The 22438-nt window shown below is 40.3% G+C and overlaps 1 protein-coding gene across 12 annotated transcripts in view; it reads right to left on the bottom strand.

Annotated features, from left to right (window-relative positions):
- The window catches only part of celsr1a (cadherin EGF LAG seven-pass G-type receptor 1a), a 360335-nt gene that overhangs the window by 332861 nt on the left and 5036 nt on the right, over window positions 1–22438 (bottom strand). For 11 of the 12 annotated variants that reach the window (XM_041202840.1, XM_041202839.1, XM_041202836.1 and 8 more), the window contains exon 2: window positions 17121–19649. The exons of the other annotated variant lie outside the window; for it this stretch is intronic. In XM_041202840.1, coding sequence (XP_041058774.1) covers window positions 17121–19649 — 2529 coding nt within the window. The remainder of the gene's footprint in view (window positions 1–17120; window positions 19650–22438) is intronic. 12 annotated transcript variants of the gene reach the window in all.

Here is a 22438-nt window from a genome sequence, read left to right on the forward strand (position 1 = left end):
AAATCTTTGAGAACATAATGGTTTCTACACAGCTTCATCATTGGCAAAATGTAATCTCTGGATAAGCAGGCCATTTTGCCAAAGTAGATTTCTGATCCAAGCATAGGGATAAATAAACATGATACATAAAAATTCCAACATATAAAACCATGGATTCAAGATACTAATTGGATATAATTCAAGTGCATTACATATTGTAATGTGTTTCTTCAGTTATAACATACTTTGCATATCCCAACCAACAAAGTACCTTTCAGTTAGACAGCTGAACACTCCCAGCTACTAGATTATTGGATTTCGGATTTCTAAAATCTGGTTAGCCTCCTCCTGAGGCAATATAGTAAAAATTAACCTAAAAAGAACCACTCCTGTAAAGCCCATTTCTTCAGTTTACCCTTACCTAAGTAAGGCTTGAACAACCAAGATTCTTTCTTCAGATCATGTTAATGTAGCAACAATGGCCTATTCAGAGCTCTCAATATGTCACTTGTATCAGACCTACATATAGTGTGGACGAGCCAGGTTTTCCAGTACTGACATGAATATCTCCCCAGTGCATTTCAGATGCTAGTATATTTTCTTTCTGATCATTGTGCACAATAAATGGGGCAAGGGGATGTTCCATTTAGAATAAATAATGAGATGCAGCATCAAGTTACCATTATTCTTAGTAGAAGTTAAACTTCAGGTCAATGTTTATTCGAGGTTCCAGATCTATTTCCATAAAATCTAAACTGAAAATACCATCTGAATCACTGATCAGACAGCCGTGTTAGAACATTTTGTTCAGATCCACCTACAAGAAATGCTAAAGCAGTTATATGGGATGCCCCAGGAACTTAAGAGCATTAATCTTTCAGACAGAGGACAATAAAGATGTTATGTATTGAAACTTGCTCATGAAAAATTCTGAATAAAGTTTTAATTGTTAATGATTCCAGTGCAACACCAATTTGCACACTCAAAATTCACACTTCGCATATTGCCCATTACAACACAAACTTCCAAAGTTATACATTTCAAAATTTTGCTTTAAAAAAAAAAAAATGATGCAAGCAGTTCCAGTTGACTGGTAGTAGAATGTAGAACTGGGACTCAGCAAAAAGTAATTGTGTCCTGCACCATTTAATGTTAATGTAGCTAAGTGAATTACACTCTCTAATGTGTGGGAAAGAACTTTGATTTTTGAAGTCAGGATTTGAGGAACGAAGCAATTCAGTTATCAAAACAGCCTAGTTACACTGTAACAATTTTGAATAGAAACACAAGTAGCTACATTTTTTGGCCAGCTAGGTGAATGGCATACTAACGCCCATCCCTATGTTTTAGAATCTCAATTATGAGCCAAGTCAATATCCGCCTGTAAGGTTTTTGTTTGCTCCATATGGAGTGCACATTCTCTCCCCTCTACCCCCACCAAAAGAACATGTACAAAAGTCTACAGAACAAAGCTGCTTGTTGGCAAAGCTATGATTTTGGGAAGTATGCGTCTGCATAAGGATACTGCTGGAGGTGAACCAACTAAAACCTCGCTACTTGCAAGAGCAGCTCACGTTCAGATTCCCCCCCCACTTACCCAGACTATGCCACTGGTCAACGTTTTGACTGCAAGATGATTTGCAGCTAAGTGAGGAGAATTGGAGCCAATTTGATCTACAGTAAATGTAGCTTTGGGCATTAAAACATTTGTTCCAACACAAGCAATTACGACATTTCTGTGAGCTAGTTTGTGATGTTTCAGAGCCGCGACACTTTAAGGCTATTCCAAATAAACTTTGGATTTGGCATCAGAAAACCTTTCAAATTGTTTCGAGAGGAAGAAAAGTGAAATGCTGAGATATTCTTACATTTCAAGAAATCAAACAGTAGCATAATTCTGACTCAGAGCGGCACTAGCACAAGCTTGACCAGAAATAGCACATAGAAACAGGCACAAGACAAGTGGCAACACTGATTAGGAGAGGTCAAAAAGGTTCTGCTACTAGTTCTGCTTGTCCATACATCTCTCCTCCTTCAATTATAAAACCAATCTCTTAACAACACAAACTTGCAGTGTCCAACATAGGGAGATATCAATTTATTGAATATGTTAGGGTATAAACACTATAACGTACTCATGATATTTCCATTTAACTGATGAGAAATTGCCAAGAAGGGAAACTGGGCAGTCAGAAGGCAGGTTTGGTGATACAAGCCCCCCAGTGCAACCAGAAATACATTAGTTTCAGCTAGTCCAGCAGTATGTGGGATAAAGAATACATGCAGTTTAAAGAACTGCAGCTGTCTTCACAGACAGATTAGACACAACTTGATTTATGCTTTGATAGCAGCACTCTAAGGTACAGGGTGATTTTATTGCCACCAGCTGCATAAAGAACTGGCTCAGGAAATGCCTCTTTCTTGGCCTCCCAGCAGATCCAGTGCAACAATGCAAGAGACTGCTTCTAGCAGCACTGAATGCCAGGAGTGGTTATTTTCTTTTGGCTATAGGACATCAACCTCATCTCATTGGTTGCACTTTCAACTGCAAGGTCCCATTTAACCATCTCTGCTGTGAACATTGACCTACAATGGCTCCTGGTACGTCAACGTCACAATTTTAGAATTCTTTCCTTTGTGTGCAAAACCCCTCTGTGGCCACACCCATCCCTATTTCTGTACCTCTTCCAGTCTTACAGTCACAAGAACTCTGGCATCTTGTGCAGCCCCCACTTTCTTTTGCTCCACCATTTGTGGTCATGAACCTGTATAGCCCCTAATCTCTGGAATTCCCCAAGTAAACCTCGCCATCTCTTTCTCCTCCTTAAAACCACTCTCTCTAACCAAGTTTTTGGTCACTTGTCCTAATGTCTCCTTCTTTGGCTCTGAGTCTGATTGCTCCCCTGTGGAGCACGTTGGAAACACCTACATTAAAGGCAACATATAAATGAAAGCTGTTGTTGACAGCCAAATCACCAATTGTGTTTTCAAGCCCCAGTCTAGAGAACAGAACACAAAAACTAGGCTGGCAATTCAGTACAATACTCAGGGGGTGCTACATTGCTGGATATAACACTTATGGATGGGGTCTTAAATCAAGGCCATCACAGGTAAGTTTAAAAAACCCCATGGGACGATTGGAAACCTCTTTCGAGTACAAACACGTTTCCATATATTTCAGATGAAGTTACATTGTTTCATAGTTTGCCATTGTGAGATTTGAACTCTTGATAATCTTTTAATAATCTTTTAATTTGAACTCTTGATAGTTTTGTCATTGTGAGATTTGAACTCTTGATACTCTTTTGAGTAAACCTGTTTCCATCTGTTTCAGATGAAGTTACATTGTTTCATAGTTTGCCATTGTGAGATTTGAACTCTTGATCTTGGGGTTACAAACCCAGTACCATAACCACTTGGCTATTTAAGCCAAGCCAAATTAAAGGGACCTGGGAGTAACTCTTTCGAGTACAAACCCGTTTCCATCTGTTTCAGATGAAGTTACATTGTTTCATAGTTTGCCATTGTGAGATTTGAACTCTTGATCTTGGGGTTACAAACCCAGTACCATAACCACTTGGCTATTTAGGCCAAGCCAAAATATTTGTTCAATGTCTCTTCCATTTCATAGTTTTGCTATTGGGAGATTTGAACTCTTGATACTCTTTTTGAGTAAACCTGTTTCCATCTGTTTCAGATGAAGTTACATTGTTTCATAGTTTGCCATTGTGAGATTTGAACTCTTGATCTTGGGGTTACAAACCCAGTACCATAACCACTTGGCCATTTAGGCCTTTTCTTGGCTAAATCTTTTAAATTCAATGTCTCTTCCATTTCATAGTTTTGCCATGGTGAGATTTGAACTCTTGATCTTGGGGTTACAAACCCAGTACCATAACCACTTGGCTATTTAGGCCAGGCTATGGGACGATTGGAAGAAGGGCATGGCAGCTCTCCTGGTAAATTGGCCAATCAAAATTCATTCCTCAAACAACATCACTAAAAAAGATTATTGGATAATTATCTCATTGCTTCATGTGGGACACAGCTGTGCATAAATTGGCTTCTGCATTTCCCTACATTACAACAGTGACTATAATTCAAAAGTACTTAATTGGCCATGAAGCACTCTAAGACATTCAGAGGGTATGACGGGCACAACACAAATGCAGTTAGGAGAACCTTGCAGATCCAGCCAGAAAGTTGTAGCTGTGACACACACGTGTGTGATTGTTTGTGGAAACCATCTCAAATATGTATGGGGCATATTTTGTAGCACTGGCAACTAAAATAAACAGAGCTGCTTCTGGTTGAAGTAATTCTGCACAAATGTAAAGGCAACATTAAACTGGGACCAATGGTATTGTTTTAGCACTGTGAGACAGGAGAAACACTGCTGATGGCCTGTAATCAACTGTAGACTTTTTGATATTGTACTTTCTTATATGTCATCTATATTTATTCTTCAACGAAGTAACCAACTTTAAATCTTTTTTACAATGTAACTACTATACTTCAATTTTACAATTGAAAAGGTTTTAGGCTTGATAGGTGAAAATGATTATTTACTTAACTGTGCTATGAAGTCTACACTTGAAAGATAAGTGTATATTTAACAAGATTATATAATTAACTGTGTGATGCACGAGTACACGATGTCACTATTTAAACTCATGCTCTATGTTACAATGCTGTCACATAAAAAAAGGCAGCATATGCAACAAGAAGTAGAGAAGCCAGTACCCAAACTTGTTTTAATCATTGTTGCTGCTTTGGAGCTAAAGACAATGTACAAGTTAAATAGTCACTGTGAACTTAGTGTCACTGTTGCCATTTTAATCTGTCAACAGGCAAGTCGAGCTCTTAGAGCAGCAATGCAACTTTGATATTTATGGTCTGCAGACACTCCCACAAAGTAAAAATCTCAAATGCATCTAGTAGCAAAGACATACATCCAAAGTTTTTCTTTAAAAAGCCACTTTTGCAACTTTTCAGCAAATACACACACACACAATACTATCCTTATTGTAGCTGTTTGGCGTTAGAAAAATTGCTACACTGTATAAATGGCACAACTTCCAATCAATGGGACTAAATCCTACTGTGGAACAGCTTTCAAAGGACTATGGTATGGAAATGGGGTAGGTACTTAAGTCACTCAAAATGAAGAGCCAGGTCTGCACTACAAAGATTTATGAGCTCATTATTGGAGAAATAGCAGTTTAATGGTCTCATTTCTTTCATGAAAATCTCTCAATTACTCCTCTAACTTGAATAATGATCAATGGCAATTTTACTTTTATTTATTATTCCAGAAGAGAAACTCTCAAAGGACTTCCTTTTAGCTGGTGCTACTGGTACAACCACGGTCATCAAAGTAGGAGATTCACAATTCAATAACTAAAAGGAAATAAAATTCAGCTCCGTGTGTTTCATTTGAAGTGGAGAACTGATGGTAGTTTGCAAGATCCACATGAATCTCCAGGTGAATTATTCACATTACAGGTCATATACAGTAAAAGAGCTGAACCTCTGCAGAACCAAAGTTTCTGATGACTGTATGTAGTTAACTGTTGAGGTTCATCACGAACAGTCATAGCACATAGAAACAAACAATCACAAACTAGTACATTTAGGAATCACAGTAGATTACATGGAATAACAAATTAATCTGCAATTAGAATACCTTGTACTAATCATAGAAACAGCTTTAAATAGTTCCCAGTTACAGTAATCACTTCATTACACATTTCATTGCAATATCATACAGTAATACAAATGTGTACTTCATGTGCTATCAGCCTTTGCAAGTATTTTTGCAAAATCTACAATACTGAACAGATACAAGAGCATCCAAGAAACAAAGTAAAAAGAGGCTGTTGACTTCTTTCACTTAGAAGTGTTCAAAATAACATAAAGGACTTTAATTGCTGAAATAAGGGAGTAAATAGATTAACTTAATGATCTATGGTTTCAAACAGTGATGAATTTTAAAGCAGTATAATTGCTGTGGTTGTATTCAAGTAAAAGAATTGAGAGATTTTGTCAGAACTGAAGGGAGACAATGAGTCAGAGGCTGGGTATTCTGCAATAAGTGGCTTACCTCCTGACTCCGCAAAGCCTCTCCACCACCTACAATGCCTGTCAGGAGTGTGATGGAATACTCTTCACTTGCCTGGATGTGCACCGATGCAACAACACTTAAGAAGATTGACAAAATCCAGCAGGAAGCAGTTCATTTTGATCCACAAACACACTGTGGCTACAGGATTTACTGAAGCACTTCCCAAACCAGTGACCTCTACTGCCTACAAAGTCGAGGACAGCAGGTGTATAGGAACACCATCACCTCCATGTTCCCCTCATAGTCACACACACCATCCTGACTTGAACATATATGACCATTCCTTCATTATCATTGGGTCAAATTCCTGGAACTCCTTACTTAAAAGGACAGTGACAGGACCTTCACCTTACGGATTCCTGCAATTCATGAAAACCCAGCTCCAGCTTCTAAGGCAATAAATAGCCACCTTGCCCATGATGCAGACATCCCAAGGATTTTTTTTTTTTAAATTTTACTGCCCAATAACTGGTCATACTGTAACATGACCCAAGGCTACAACAATAAAGCCTGTTATATAATAGGATACGGTAACCCTATACATGTCATCACATAAATTTCTCCAAACTTCTGGCGAACAAATCGGTGAGACAAGGCCAAATATAAATCAATAAGTGGATTACTTTATGAACAATGTGAACACAGTGAGAATTACAATGAATTGTAACATTTTTCATTACACACCTCATAACACAGAAAGTAACAAAACCAGAATGAAAACAGGATGAAAAGCATTAAGGGAAAGGCAACAGGTTGATCGAGCGAGAGCAGGCTAGCGAGTGTGGGTGGGCGAGCGAGCGCAGGCAAGAGTGGCAGGTGAAAGCGAGCGAGTGCCAAGAGTGAGCAAGTGCATCAAGGGATTCACGTGAGAGTGAGCAAGGGTGTGCAGACAGTGGAAGGGCGTGCGCATGCAAGTACCAGGGAGGGCTTCAAGGGAGAGCGCACAAAAGAGAGGGAGAACGCACGAATGAGAGGGAGGGAGCAAGCAAGGGCAAGTAGGAGGGAGAGAGGGAGTGACGGAAGGCATGTGTAAGGCAGGGAGAGAGAGAATGAGCAACAGAGGGCACACACGATGGCATGACAGTGGACATGTGCATGAGAGAGAGGGAGCGAGTGCGAAAGAGGGAGGGCACACATGGGAGAGAAGGGCATGAGTAAGCAAGGGTGGGAAGAGAAGGAGCAATGCCATGTGTGTGAGGGTGAGGGAGCAAGGGCATTCATTGGAGTGGGCGGGAGGGAGGGAAGTAGAATACACGTGCAAGTGGGGAGGGAGGGAGCGAAGGGTTGCTAGGGTGAGGGGTCAGTCACACAAGGGAGATTGGAGGCAAGGGGTTGGTCACACATGGGGGTTAGAACGTACGAGGGAGAAGGGGCATGAGTGGTGTGGTGGTGGGGGCATGGGAGGCTGCAGGCAAGTGATAAAAGCGTAGGGTCACACTTCCTCTCACATAGATGTTGGAAATTTGCAACTCTCTAACAAGGGAATCTGAGGTGATGCATTTTGGCAGAAGGGATAGAGAGAGGCCATATATATGAAACGGCTCAGTTCTCAGGCATGTACCTGGGGGATCACATGCATAGATCTTTGAAGTTGGGAAGATATATTGAGACAGTAGTCAGCAAGCTTATAAGACCCTGGGCTTAATAAATTTAAGTTCAAAATCAGGGAAGTTATACTGAATCTTTATAAAGTTCTACTTAGGCCAGTTCTGGTCATCACCCTTTAGGAAGGATATGAGCATCCCCAAGAGGATGCAGACAAGATTTAGCAGAATGGTTCCAGGGATGAGGAGTTTTAGCTGCATGGTATGGTTGGAGAAGCTGGGTCGTTTTCTTGGAGTAGAGTAGTATGAGGAGTGATTTGATGGAGGTATATGAGATTATGACAGATTTTGATAATGTAGACAATTAAAAGCTCTTCTCCTTAGTTGATGGTACACAGATTTAATGTCTTGGGCAAGAGATACGGGGGGAATGTGAGAAAAAATTTTGCACAACGAGTGGTAACGACCTGGAACTTGCTACCTCTAAGAGTGGTGGAAGTGCAGCCGATCATTGATTTCCAATGGAAATTGGATGACCACTTAAGGGAAGTAAACCTGCAGGTGTATGGGGATAGAGCCCAACAAAAATCTAAGGTAGTGCAGAACTTGACTATTGCTGAAAAAAAGAGGAGACATGCTGTTGAAGCTTTTCACCTTGCATTCATCAGGACAGTTGTAAAAGGGAACAACAATTTATACTGCGTGAGGAGAGAGTGCTGACTGGTTGGCAAATGGACTCTGATTAGCAGAGGTGTTGCCATGGAGAATGTGCTAGGGAACAATTAACTGCCAAGGTTTTGTTTCAATTCAAACCAGGCAGGTTGACTCTGATTGGTCAAGGCATTCCCATGGGGAATAGTTGAAAAAGGTACAATGTGTGGACATGCTCCTTCTGCCTGCAAGGGACAAGGCCCTGTGTGTGAATACATTTAGCTTCTAGCATGCGTAAATGAGCCACACTGTTAGCCTGACTGATAATGTTAAATTGATTGTCAGTATAATTCCTGGCACAATCAGGGTTGTTTAGCAAGTGCTGTCCAATTACAGAATCACATCTAATGTTGGACACTATGTATTGAGATTTGCAAGCAAGGGCTGTTTGGGCCTGTTGCGAACAACTAAAGGGACATGCTGTTTTATACAAATCAGTCAGTCATTGGGACATACGGCTCAACTACCTGGCATCACACCAGCACTGAAATTCTTCAGGATATCCGAAGAACATGATGAGCTGCTATTTAAATGCCTGCAGTATTTTTCAGTTCCACAGCCAGTACCAGGGCACAATTCCATAAACCAGTGATGTTGTACACGTTTTCCACATACAGGATATACATTGGTTACTGGGGGTTTACATTTGACAATTCCAGATCATCAGCTGGCTTCGCTGAGACAGAGGGCACAGCGTGGAAACCAAAGGCTAATCCAAGAACAACAAAACCGTGAGTTGCAGCAGCTATAGTGCAAGGGGCTCATTGTTTAACAAACCATTATTTCGGTATCTTATTCATATCATACTTTATAAGAGATTCCATGAGAATAAATTTAATTATGAAACCAGTTATAATGATCTAAATTGCACATTTATTTGGCATGCCTCAACCTAGTGTCAGAACTGTTGTATTAGACTGGTAAGTGATTGTGCCATTGGGCACAAGAACTAAAATCAGGCTTGAGGGCAATGTTAATCTTACAGTGCACATTCACCTCAGGCCAGCCTGAGCCGAGCTCATTTCATCACAATGTGCAGAAGTATCTTTCCAGATCGTAGCCTCAACATTCAACTTTTGACCTTGTGGTTGGGCTCCGTAAAATCCATTTGTATCTCAACAAGGGGTTAGTTTCCTGGTGGCTGTAGGGTTGCTATTATGAGAAGTTAATCCCCTTAGCTCCTCATTTAAACCTTTAAACAAAATCTCAGAGAACAATGAAGCAGCCAGTATACTAGGTTAACCAGTATAGCTTTCAAAGATATATAAAATTATCTGTACAAAGTTAAACACTTGCAAAAGAGATAATTGTGATGTTCAACAATATTTTTATTCACTCATACTATAGATATCAGCTAAAATGTTTACAAATCATTACATAAGCATCAACTTGACTCCACTGATACCACATTTGTCTCTGAATATGGAACATGAAGTACTGCACTATCGATGTGAGGTGTTCTCCTTTGGATGGTGTTAAACTGTCTGCTTGCTCAGGTGAATGCAATGCATCTCCTGAATCCTGCTCAATATTCCTCCTTTAAATCAGCACTGCCAAAACGAGGCTTTGTGCTCATTTATTGATTTCTTTGTGGGATCATGCGACATTACAACAGTGATTACACTCTGAAGTTATTCACTGGAAGTGAAGCACTTTGGTGCATCCTGAATAGATGATAAGGCACTATATAGATGTAGTATTGGCGTTCACTGTCTTTTATTTTCTCAATACAGTTCTTTTACTTTCCTTGAAATCAGCAATCAAAAATACTTCTCGTTATAAAGGTACAATTAAAGGAGGCTACAAAGTACACAACCCACTGCTTAAGATTAAAATGTTCTTGAATTTTAGCTCTGCTCCAAGCAAACATATACCACCACTGGAAAGAGCAAGTCTACTCCTAGCTTAACCTAATGCAGGCTCCAATGTATTTAATTAAAATTTCAACCATTTAAAATAATGTTCAATTTCTGGCAAACAACACACACAACTGAATCCTCAAAAAGCTGTGCGCAGCATGCAAACATCAATGATTAACTGTAACACCTCCAACATCAATCCTATCAGGATTTGATCAGGGATCAAGCCTGGGATCTTTCTGCATTATTGTAATTCACTGAGCAACGTTGCACATTGTATGGTACAGATATGCGGACTATGGTGCTCTCTGGTCTGATATTAGCAGGAAAGGTGACAGGGACATGGCAACTGATCTCAGTGTCCCAGCTAAGGAAGGGAGAAAAGGTGTTGTACTGCTGGCAGTGTACATAGAAACTTAATATTTACTTAATCACAGAAATCACTAAACATTAGCAACAGAAAATGCCCTAATTTTACAGCTACTATGTTGAGACAGATTTCCAGGCCTGAGAAAAACCACTTAAGTTATCATGACCAACACTGTTCTTGTGCTGTGACATTTCCATCACCTTGATTGACAGCTGAATGCTCTCTCCCAGTCACAGCCAAATGTTATCTGTGCTTTGAGTGTACTGTTACTCCCAGCTGTCCTTTCACACAGCTGCTGGAATGTCAGACATTATCCCTGGTATTTCACCACAGAAGTTTCATGAGTAATTGATACAGTTTGAAAAACTGTACAGATGATTTTGTCTATAAATGCTAACCTTCATTAAGAGCTGGAATCTGAATGAACTCGAGAAGGATGTCATGAAAGAGAGTAGATGCTGACAGGGACTCTTATGGAAAGAAAAACAGGCACTGGAACTTTTTTTGTAACTCATTCATGGGATTTTGGGTGTTGCTGACTAGGCCAGCATTTATTGCCCATCCCTAATTGCCCTCGTTCAGGGGGCATTTAAGGATCAGCATTGTAGGGACAAGCAAGCAGTGATAGGAGCAGATAATCAAAAGATGTCACAGATAAAAGAACAAAAGAACACAGAGGTGTTGAAGCTGGTGATATTATCTAAACGAATGTGCTAATTAAGAATGGATGATAGGGCACTCAAGGTATAGCTCTAGTGGGGGTGGGGTGGAAAGACTAGCAGGGCATAAAAGATTTAAAAATAATGGAAATAGGTGGGAAAAGAAAAATCTATATAAATTATTGGAAAAAACAAAAGGAAGGGGGAAGAAACAGAAAGGGGGTGGGGATGGAGGAGGGAGTTCAAGATCTAAATTTGTTGAATTCAATATTCAGTCCGGAAGGCTGTAAAGTGCCTAGTCAGAAGATGAGGTGCTGTTCCTCCAGTTTGCGTTGAGCTTCACTGAACAATGCAGCAAGCCAAGGACAGACATGTGGGCAAAAGAGCAGGGTGGAGTGCTAAAATGGCAAGCGACAGGGAGATTTGGGTTATTCCTGCAGACCGACCGCAAGTGTTCTGCAAAGCGGTCGCCCAGTTTATGTTTGGTCTCTCCAAATGTAGAGGAGACCACAGTGGGAGCAACGAATGCAATAGACTAAGTTGGGGGAAATGCAAGTGAAATGCTCTTCACTTGAAAGGAGTGTTTGGGCCCTTGGACGGTGAGGAGAGAGGAAGTAAAGGGGCAGGTGTTGCATCTTTTGCGTGGGTATGGGGAGGTGCCATAGGTAGGGGTTGAGGAGTAGGGGGTGATGGAGGAGTGGACCAGGGTGTCCCAGAGGGAATGATCCCTACAGAATGCCGCCGGGGGGGGTGAAGGGAAGATGTGTTTGGTGGTGGCGTCTTGCTGGAGTTGGCAGAAATGGCGGAGGATGATCCTTTGAATGCGGAGGCTGGTGGATGATAAGTGAGGACAAGGGGGACCCTATCATGTTTCTGGGAGGGAGGAGAAGGCGTGAGGGCGGATGCGCGGGAGATGGGCCGGACATGGTTGAGGGCCTTGTCAACGACCGTGGGTGGAAAACCTCGGTTAAGGAAGGAGGACATGTCAGAGGAACTGTTTTTGAAAGTGGCATCATCAGACAGATGTGACGGAGGTGAAGGAACTGAGAGAATGGGATGGAGGCCTTACAGGAAGCGGGGTGTGAGGAGCTGTAGTCAAGGTAGCTGTGGGAGTCGGTAGGCTTGTAATGGATATTGGTGTACAGTCTATCACCAGAGATTGAGACAGAGATGTCAAGGAAGGAAGGGAAGTGTCAGAGATGGACCATGTGAAAATGATGGAGGGGTGAGGATTGGAAGCAAAATTAATAAATTTTTCCAAGTCCCGACGAGAGCATGAAGCAGCACCAAAGTAATCATCGACGTACCGGAGAAAGAGTTGTGGAAGGGGCCGGAGTAAGACTGGAACAAGGAATGTTCCACATACCCCATAAAGAGACAGGCATAGCTGGGGCCCATGCGGGGGCCCATAGCCACACCTTTTATTTGGAGGAAGTGAGAGGAGTTAAAGGAGAAATTGTTCAACGTGAGAACGTTCAGCCAGACGGAGGAGAGTTGTGGTGGATGGGGATTGTTCGGGCCTCTGTTTGAGGAAGAAGCTAAGGGCCCTCAGACCATCCTGGTGGGGGATGGAGGTGTAGAGGGATTGGACGTCCATGGTGAAGAGGAAGCGGTTGGGGCCAGGGAACTGAAAATTGTTGATGTGACGTAAGGTGTCAGAGGAATCACGGACGTAGGTGGGAAGGGACTGGACAAGGGGAGAGAGAAGGGAGTCAAGATAACGAGAAATGAGTTCCGTGGGGCAGGAGCAGGCTGACACGATCGGTCTGTGTTCTGTTTGTGATTTTGGGTAGGAGGTAGAAGCGGGCTATCCGAGGTTGGGCGACCATCAGGTTGGAAGCTGTGGGAGGAAGATCTCCAGAGGAGATGAGGTCAGTGACAGTCCTGGAAACAATGGCTTGATGTTCAGTGGTGGGGTCATGGTCCAGGGAGAGGTAGGAGAAAGTGTCTGCGAGTTGACGCTCAGCCTCCGCGAGGTAGAGGTCAGTGCACCAGACAATAACAGCAGCACCCTTGTCAGCGGGTTTGATGGCAATGTTGGGGTTGGACCTGAGAGAACGGAGTGCAGAAAGTTCAGAGAGAGACAGATTAGAATGAGTGAGAGGAGCAGAGAAATTGAGACGACTAATGTCACGCCGCTGGGAAGTAACATTGATCAATGCAGGTTGTCTCCTCTTCAGAACCATCTGCATTGAATACTTTCTTAAACAGTTCAGCTAAGACTGGAAACCAGGCATATGAAAAACCCATTGTCCAACCACTTCACAAAGCAGCAAACTAATGTTGTCACCAACAGAGGGATTTAGTAAATGAATCTGCATAGTCAAAGATTAAATACAAAGACAAGGTTTTCAAATCTCTACAAAAGCAAATTTCCCCACTCTCAGGATATCATTTACTCCCCCAGCCTTGGAACCCATTTCCAGGCCACTGTGAACAGCTGGTCAGCAAATCAGCAACACCTTTTCCATAAGGAGGGCACAAAGCATCTAAAGCACATTCCACTGCACCCAAATAAGGTCGCCATCAAACCTCTACCAATGCAAATCAAACCTGTGGTGAGCCTTTGGCCAGCACAGCAGCACACTCTCTGGAGTCAGTGTCCAGCTACTCAGGGAAGTTCACGGACATCCACAAGGTACGATGTCGATTACACCTCATATTCAGCATGTGTACCTCTGCATTTATGAAATGTGCATCAATCTGCTGTATCCAAAAATATAATTAAAAGCTTTCAATTTCCAGCCCCACTGGTCATGTACAGAGACAAAGCAAAATTGCTCTTATAGTAGCCACGAACGGTCATCACTAAAACACACAGGTTTTTAGCCCATTTCTTTCTCAGTTTTAAGGATACTAAGCGATTTGTCACAATGTGACTTCCACAATAAGTCTTATAGATCAGTGTTTACCGTTTTAATGCTGAAGTGCTGCAAATCTGACAACTCTGGTGTTGAAAATGTTGCTTTGAGTGACATCATGTGCCCTAATCAGTGGTTTCAATCCAATACACTTACAGAAAAAAGTTTTAACAGCTCTCAGCCAGGCTGTGCACAGCATCAAAGCTCACCATTCAACTCTGGGACTAAAATCTGATAATGATAATCTTCATTACAACCTAGAGCAAACCTGGTAGAGCAGAAATAGCACTGAAGTCATTTGTTCCCCAGTATTCCCCAGCAGAGATTCCATTATAATTTTAGAACACATTCTGAAGAATTGCAATACATAACCAGTCAGGAAAAAGGTGATCCACTGTCTCTTATTTTGGTTTTCCCTCCCTAGTTCACCAAAATTACATCTATATCTTGGATTTGTTTGTCCACTCCATGGACTAAATTGCATTTTTGTCATAGATCCTTTTCTCTTAGAGATTTTAGGATAATCTTTCATGCACTTTTTGATGGTTTACAAGCCTACAACTTAAAATTTCATTTTCCAGGTGAGATGTTAAACCAAGGTGAGAAATCTGCCCGCTCGAAGTGTACTTAAAGATATCCAATGGTGTCACTCAAAGAAGAACAGGGGTCTTCTCTCAGTAATATAATCAAAGCACAATACTGCGGACGTTGGAAATGTGAAATAAAAACAGATAATGTTGGGAAAACTCAGCAGGTCTGGCAGCAAATGTGGAGAGAGAAACAGAGTTAACAGCCGGAATTTTCCAGCCCTTCACGCCGGTCCCGCCGACATGAACGGAGATTTCAATGGCTTCTTGGCTCCGCTGCAGTGGGCACTGGAAAATTTCAGCCAACGTTTCAAGTTCAATGTGACTCTTGTTCAGAGAAGAGTCATATTGCACATGAAACGTTAACTCTATTGCTCCTCCACAATTGCTGCCAGACCTGCTGAGCTTTTCCAGCATTTTCTGCTCCTGTGTTCTCTCGGTGTCCTGGCCAACATTATGCCTCAACTGCATCGCCAAAAGAAAACATATTTCCCCACTCTCAGGATATCATTTACTCTCCAAGCTTTGAAACCCATTTCTAGGTCACTATTATGCATAAATTTTCCTACATTTTAGGTGCTACACCTGGCTTTTAAACATTTTAGGAGGTTCTGCTGACACAGTATGTTCTATGCAAAGATAAATCATTCTTTTTAACACACTGCAAGAAAAATTGGAAAGGCATTATAGTTTCTTGAAAAAAAGTCAAATTTGAAACAAATTTATTACCTACTCTTAACAAAGATGCAGCAGTGAACTGCAATAAGACAAAATATCCAAAAGGGAAGTAATTAAGCAAAATAAAAAGCATTTATTCTAGAGTGGAATTGCAGTTACTGTTAACCAAAACTGATTTAATAGTTCTCCAATAACTCTAACAATTAAACTTCCTGGTACTGAGATTTCGTTGACACCAAGACAAGTCAGAAGAACTCTAGGTGCTAAAAATGCTTTGATGTACTTAAAATATATTAAAATGGCCTCTCCCCTTATCAACCTTGCAGGAGAACGGCACTGGTTACTATGTGCAGTGGCATTATTAATACATTCAAAAAGAGCGTGTTTATGATTTTTCGACACACATTGTCAAGATGAATTCTCCCCCTTATGTTATATGTGTTAATCAGCTGGCACTCCTCTGCCTTAAATTATGGGAAACTATGTAAACAGCACTTCACTTGATAAAGTGAAGAGGCTTTAAATCCTATAACTGGAATGTTTCCTATTACATGATCTAAAGCAACAAGACAGTCACATTGTCTAGAAATCATTATTAATGGCACTCAGTTCAAAGATTAGACTCCTAGTTCCAGGATTTTAACATATCTAGTCAGTTGGTAGGGTTCGTTGAAAAAGTACTCTATCACTGACATAATTTAAGTGAGGATTTATCTCCACTGTTTAAAAAGTCACATATTAATTTTGCTATATTTTCAAAAATCAAGAGAGAATGAATATGAACATGGAATGATAAAGGGCAGTCATTTTTAACCTGTTATAATATGTTATTGACGATAGTTTTGGTTCAACACATCATGATTTAAAATCCTGTGAGTTAAATTTTAGTAAGGTCAGAGGCCACTAAAACTGCAACACTTTCAACCTTAAAGAAAACCAGTCATTGAGAGAGAAATAAACCATCAGGGAAAATCAGAATTGAAATGTCCATACAAATGTTTCACTCTCAAAGAGCAATTGTTCGAAAATTGAAAACAAGCATTGCTTCCTCGGAATTACTCAAAATCCATTTGAAAAACAGATATATAAAAAATAGCTTGAAAACGGAGAGACAGTAAACACAAAGATCCATGACATGGTAACTAATGATCACATCATACTGCAAAAACACAGGTGTTTTCTCAAATAATGCATTGTTTAGTGACACAGTTTCAAAAATTGCCGACTCAATGGAAATGACTTTCATTGCATTGTCAAATAAATCACATTAAACTTTAAACCCAAACATTAGCTCTTAAAATCTTTACCTTTGATCATATTAATCTTCAAAAATAGACTGTCACTTGAGCATACTTCAAAATGCAAAAATATTCCAAATAAATTAAATATGAAAGCTAAATTTTTTAAAAATCAGCAAAGGTCTTGCTAAGATAACTACTTCCTCCTTTTACATTCTCCTCATCTTGATGTGTTTACATTCCAACAAAAACTAAAGTGCTTGAAGCACCACTTCAAACACTACTGAAATATAAAATTATAGCATGCTGCTTATCTTGTAAAGTTGTATTAAAGTGCAGCAATAGCTTAATGGTAACAAAGTAAAGCTACATCAACATTATACATTAAAAGTTTGCCCATCTCTTCAGAAAAAATGTTACCACTTTAACCTTAGTTAGTTATTTCCAGTCAAATGCTCCAAGTTTTCACTAGACATTAAACTATTTAAGGGACGAGTTCTGTTATCTTACCTGTAACCGAAATCTTCAAGTTTGCTTCCAAAGGCCTGTTATTGTCCAAGTCTTGGCTCAGCTTAAGATGCCCAGTGTTTTGGTCCAAAATCAAAAGATTAAGCTCATTGCCCTCTACAAAGGTGTAAAAAAGACGATCTGATACATCCGGGTCATAGGCTGGAATCTTTCCTATCACACCAGAAGGAAAGCTGTTTGATTTGTTAGTTACGTAATTGTTAAAAATGATCTCAAAATTCCTGAGCACTGGAGCATTGTCATTCTTATCCACAAGTCGAACGTGAATTGTGGCGCGATTGACCAGAGGTGCTGAAGTGGCCTGTACCACAATGACGTATTCAGTTTTGGTTTCATAATCCAAATCTGTAAGGGCAATGAGATCTCCAGTAAACATATCCAACTGGAAGACCTCAGGAATGTTTCCTTCCACAATCTGATACATTATTTGTGCATTTGTTCCCTCATCAGGGTCTGTTGCTGTGATCCTGGCCACTGATGAGCCAACAGGACTGTTTTCTTCGATATAGATATCAAACTCATCCTTTTCAAAAGCAGGAGCATTGTCATTTACATCAAGCACCGTGATCTGGACATTCACAGATGCCTTAAGTGGTGGGTTACCTTTATCTACAGCAAAGACTCTCAAGTTATAAACGGGCACATTTTCTCTATCCAACTTCCTCCCGGTTCGAATAATCCCCGATGAAGGCTCTATGTAGAAATCCCCATCTCCATCGTCGCCGCCGTGGAATGTGTAAAACACTCTTCCATTGAGTCCTGAATCGCGATCAGTGGCTGAAATCTGTAGTACGCTAGTAGACAAAGGAACGTCCTCATATACTGTGCCCTGGTACAAATCTCGCACAAATTGAGGGTTGTTATCATTAGCATCGTTAACCAGAATTTCAACATAGGTAGTATCAGATTTCTGTGGGATTCCATTGTCTCTTGCTGTTATTGCCAATGTGTATGATGCCTGATCTTCATAGTCCAGCTCCATCTGTGTGATTATGGTTCCAGTGTCAGGGTTAATTTTAAACTGGGGAAAGTTGTCTTCCATGATATAAGTTATCCTGGCATTCTCCCCTGTATCTTCATCAGAAGCACTGATAACCACTACTGTTGTGCCGATTGGTTGGTCCTCATTGATGCTAACTGTATAATGTGAGCTCTGGAATACTGGTCTGTGTGTGTTAGCATCAGTGACATTGATGTAGACCTGAACTGTGTCCAACCGAGTTCCATCAGATGCAGTAACTGTAAGAACATACTGTCTTTCCTGCTTGTAATCTAAGGGTAAAGCTAAAGTGATTAGCCCACCACCACTTTGGCTGGTTATTGAAAATCGATTTCTTGTGTTGCCACTTGATATCTGATACGTAACCACACTATTAACATCCCTATCAATTGCTGTGACAGTCAACACACTGCTGCCCACAGGTGCATCTTCATTCAATCTTAGATAATAAACCCTCTCAGTAAAGGTAGGATTGTTGTCATTCACATCCAATACAGTGATGCTGATACCAGCTGAGGAAGTCATGGATGGGATTCCATTATCTCTAGCTTCTACACCAAAAGCATAAAATTCAGTCATCTCTCTATCCAATTCCATAGCAACCGTTATCCATCCTGTATTGTTACTAATAACAAGTGGGAAATCTGGGGGTGTATCAACCAGTCGATATTCCAAACGAGCATTGTCGCCGGAGTCAGCATCAATAGCCTGGATGTGAATGATTGAATACCCAATAGCGACATTCTCCAACACAGTGGCCTGAAAAGGTGTGCTTACAAATATTGGGGCATTGTCATTCACATCAATCACTTGTATCATGACCAAACCAGTGCTATTGATCAAAGGCGGCCTTCCACCATCCTGGGCTTTAATTCGAAGGGTGTATTCCCTGGTTGTCTCATAATCCAATGAGTTGATGATATCAATATTGCCATTTACAGAATCTATGTAGAATTGACCTCTTATGTTTCCACTGACTATGCTGTAGTGAATTACAGCATTGTTTCCTTTATCTCGATCAGTAGCTTTGACTTGCAGGATTTTGGTGTTCACAGGAACATTTTCAGGCACTTGGACAACATACCGCTTCTCACTAAATTGAGGGGAATTGTCATTCTCATCCTCCACTGTTATGTAAACAGTTGCAGTGGCACTTAGAGGACCAGGATCTCTCCCTTGATCATTTGCCTCCACAATTAAGTGGTATTCAGCCACCAATTCCCGGTCTATGACCCCTCTGGTTCTAACAATCCCAGATCTGGTGTCAATTTCAAAGGCAGAGTTATTTCCATTATGGTTGACAATACGATACAGCATGTTAGCATTGGAAGGTGCATCGCTATCAGTAGCTCGAATGGTCAGCACTTCATAGCCCACCTCCATATTTTCCCGAATGACTTCCCTATACTCGGATAGTTCAAAGAGCGGGGCATGGTCATTAGTGTCACTGACAGTCACAGTAAGGATGGCGGTAGCCATTCGACGTGGTGTTCCATTGTCATATGCGGTAACTTTAAAAAATAAATAAATAAGTTAAGACAATAAAGAACATGTTGGCAAAATTGTAAACTCAACTCTGCAGTGAATCATGCTACAATGCATTTCTATAAAACAGCCAAATAAGCAAAGATCAGGAATCAACTGTAGTACCTTTCTAGCCTGTGACTCAGTACCACATCACACACTGCATTTAATCACAGTGACATTGGGAAACTAATCATTATTTAATAAGAAAATCAATACTTCATGTCTTCAAAATACACAACTGTTTCATGCTCTAAACACAAGCTACTGAAAATGTTTTAAGCATTTTCCTTCATCATCTCTCTAGGCAGCAACCTGCTCCTATATCTCTGCCAATGTAGCTTATCGCATTTCTGATGGATAGTGCACCAGAATATCTCTTCCTCCGATTTTCTCCCCTGTAGGCAAACTCTTCATCTCTGCTTACCACAGCTCAGATTAGTTACTGACTACAAGTGCCAATTTGGCACAGCTAGTAGTGCTGCTGCCTCTGACAAAGAAAATTGTGGGTTTGAATGGAGAATTCAGTACTGAAAGAGTGCAGGATTGCCAGAGATGCGTTCTTTCAGAGAAGATGTTAAACCAAGGCATAATCTGTCTGACCAGGGAACACTGGCACTTTTTGAACAAGATCAAGGCAATCTCTTAATGGTGCTGGTCAATATTCTCCCCTCAAAAAGAAACCAGAAAAAGCCAATTATTGTGGTTGTAATAGTTGACAACGTCCAAACTGGCTGCATTTCAAGTTATTGCAGTTCAAGGAATATTCAAATGAAATGCTTTTGGCCATTTCTCAGATAGGATAAAAAGCTGCATAATTGCAAACTTTCTTTTATATATATTAGGAAATTCCAGGTATAGCTCTGTGGTGTCCTATAATTTTATGACTTGGAGAGATTTAACTCTGTGACCTGTACTATAGCAACACTGTAACATAGCTGTTACTGTAAATATTTATTCCAAATGGTACATGTCTTTATATAGACCAGTCTCAAAACCACAGAAAAATGGTTTTCACATTATGAACTGTGAAATTGCCTCCTAATCCCTATTGCCTTCCTACCTCTCTTTCAATCACCAATCATGTCCTCAAAATCTACCTCTTCAGCTATACATTCAGTCAACCTTTCTAGCTATTTTTGATCAAATTACAATTTTGCCCCGGCTCCCACAACAGTGAAGTGCCCTGAAACACTTTGCAATATTAAAAGATTTAAGTAACTGAGAACAGCTGCATTATCAAAATATTTACAAATCAAATAAAACCTAATTCATTCTGTGAGGTTTTAAAAAAAATGTCTAAGGCTTGGCACAACCCATTCCTGTATGTCAGAGGAATTATTGGCACAAAGTCAGTATTGGGCTACAGGGCAGCAGCCAAAGTGATACATCGGGACCTGGTAATGATTTTCCTTTTGCAGCAATGGTAACTACTGCAACTTTGTAGATACCAAACACATATGAGAATGGGCCATACAGAGAAGAACACGTTGGTTCAAAACCACATACCGCAAGCACAGATATATGGCTACAGGATTAACTAACAACTGTAAAGTAAAAACATGTAAAACCACAATATTAAAATATCAATAATGATAAATTTAAATGTTTACCTACTTACCTGTCTGAGGTGAATTAAATGGAGTGAGGGAATGATTGCAAATGTGCCCAACCCTGGAACAACTAGACATACTATGTAGAATGAGATGTGAATCTTAATCATACAAAAAAATAAACAAAGAGCTAGAATCTGGGATAGGGTTTTAAAAAGCCCGCTGGGCTGATGAATCAATATTTTGTATTTAATATAATACATCTAGTGTCTAGGATTAGAGGAAGAGGGATATAAAAGCTTGCTCTCCTCAGTTTCATCTCTCCTCTTGAATGGCTCCAAAGTAGCAATGTATCAGAGGCCTGGACCTTGAATATACACCTGTTGGTGCACCTTGTTAGCCAGTGCATGAAAAATCTTTAAATGGACCAAAAGCATTTGTAATTTGCTGAAATCAACTACTCCACTACTTCTGAGATCCCGCAATCAAGTGATATTGACATTTTCTTCAAATAAACTTCAACAAAGAATTGCTAAAAAGATCAATGGCATCGCAACTTGTTCATTGGTTTGCAAAACCACACTAGCTATCACTGTTGCTTTTACAACAATTGGTTTGATCACTGCACAAACATTTGGGGCAAAGTTCCTCCTGTGACAAATCTTAATCCAAAAAAACATGTATAAATAAAAGATAATGTAGTCACTTAAAATGTTTTTTTATTCAAAGTACCAGGAGGATTCACCCTATGACCTTTCTTCCCAAGCGAATACATTCACCTGCATGCTCTTCCTACTCTTGTATCTCACTGTTGTGGAATCAATACCCTTTACAGTCTGTTACTCAAATTCAGGACCTCAAAATTGGCCTTTTTATTTCCCTGCAGTCTTTTTTTGTTCTTGCAATCCTCAGGATTTTAAAACTCAATTTTCTTGCCCTCTGCCACTCTCCCTGTATTTGTTTCATCTTCCCTTCATTGGGCCTTTCCTTTTCACCTTGGTTTCTAAATTTTAAAAAAACTTCTGCAAAAACAAGTGTCTTTTAAAATTTCTACCCTGGCATTAAAAAATATACTAAAAAGTGAACTAGTGTATCCAAAATAACTCGTGACTGAATTAAAAGGTGGAAATAGAGGAAGGATAAAAGCTGCATTGTGTAAAACAAATATATTGCAAAGTGTGAGAGGATTTTTGGATTATTTGAAATTTATAAAATTATATAAT

The sequence above is a fragment of the Carcharodon carcharias genome, chromosome 13 (assembly GCF_017639515.1).
Source record: "Carcharodon carcharias isolate sCarCar2 chromosome 13, sCarCar2.pri, whole genome shotgun sequence".
Classification (NCBI taxonomy): Eukaryota; Metazoa; Chordata; class Chondrichthyes; order Lamniformes; family Lamnidae; genus Carcharodon; species Carcharodon carcharias.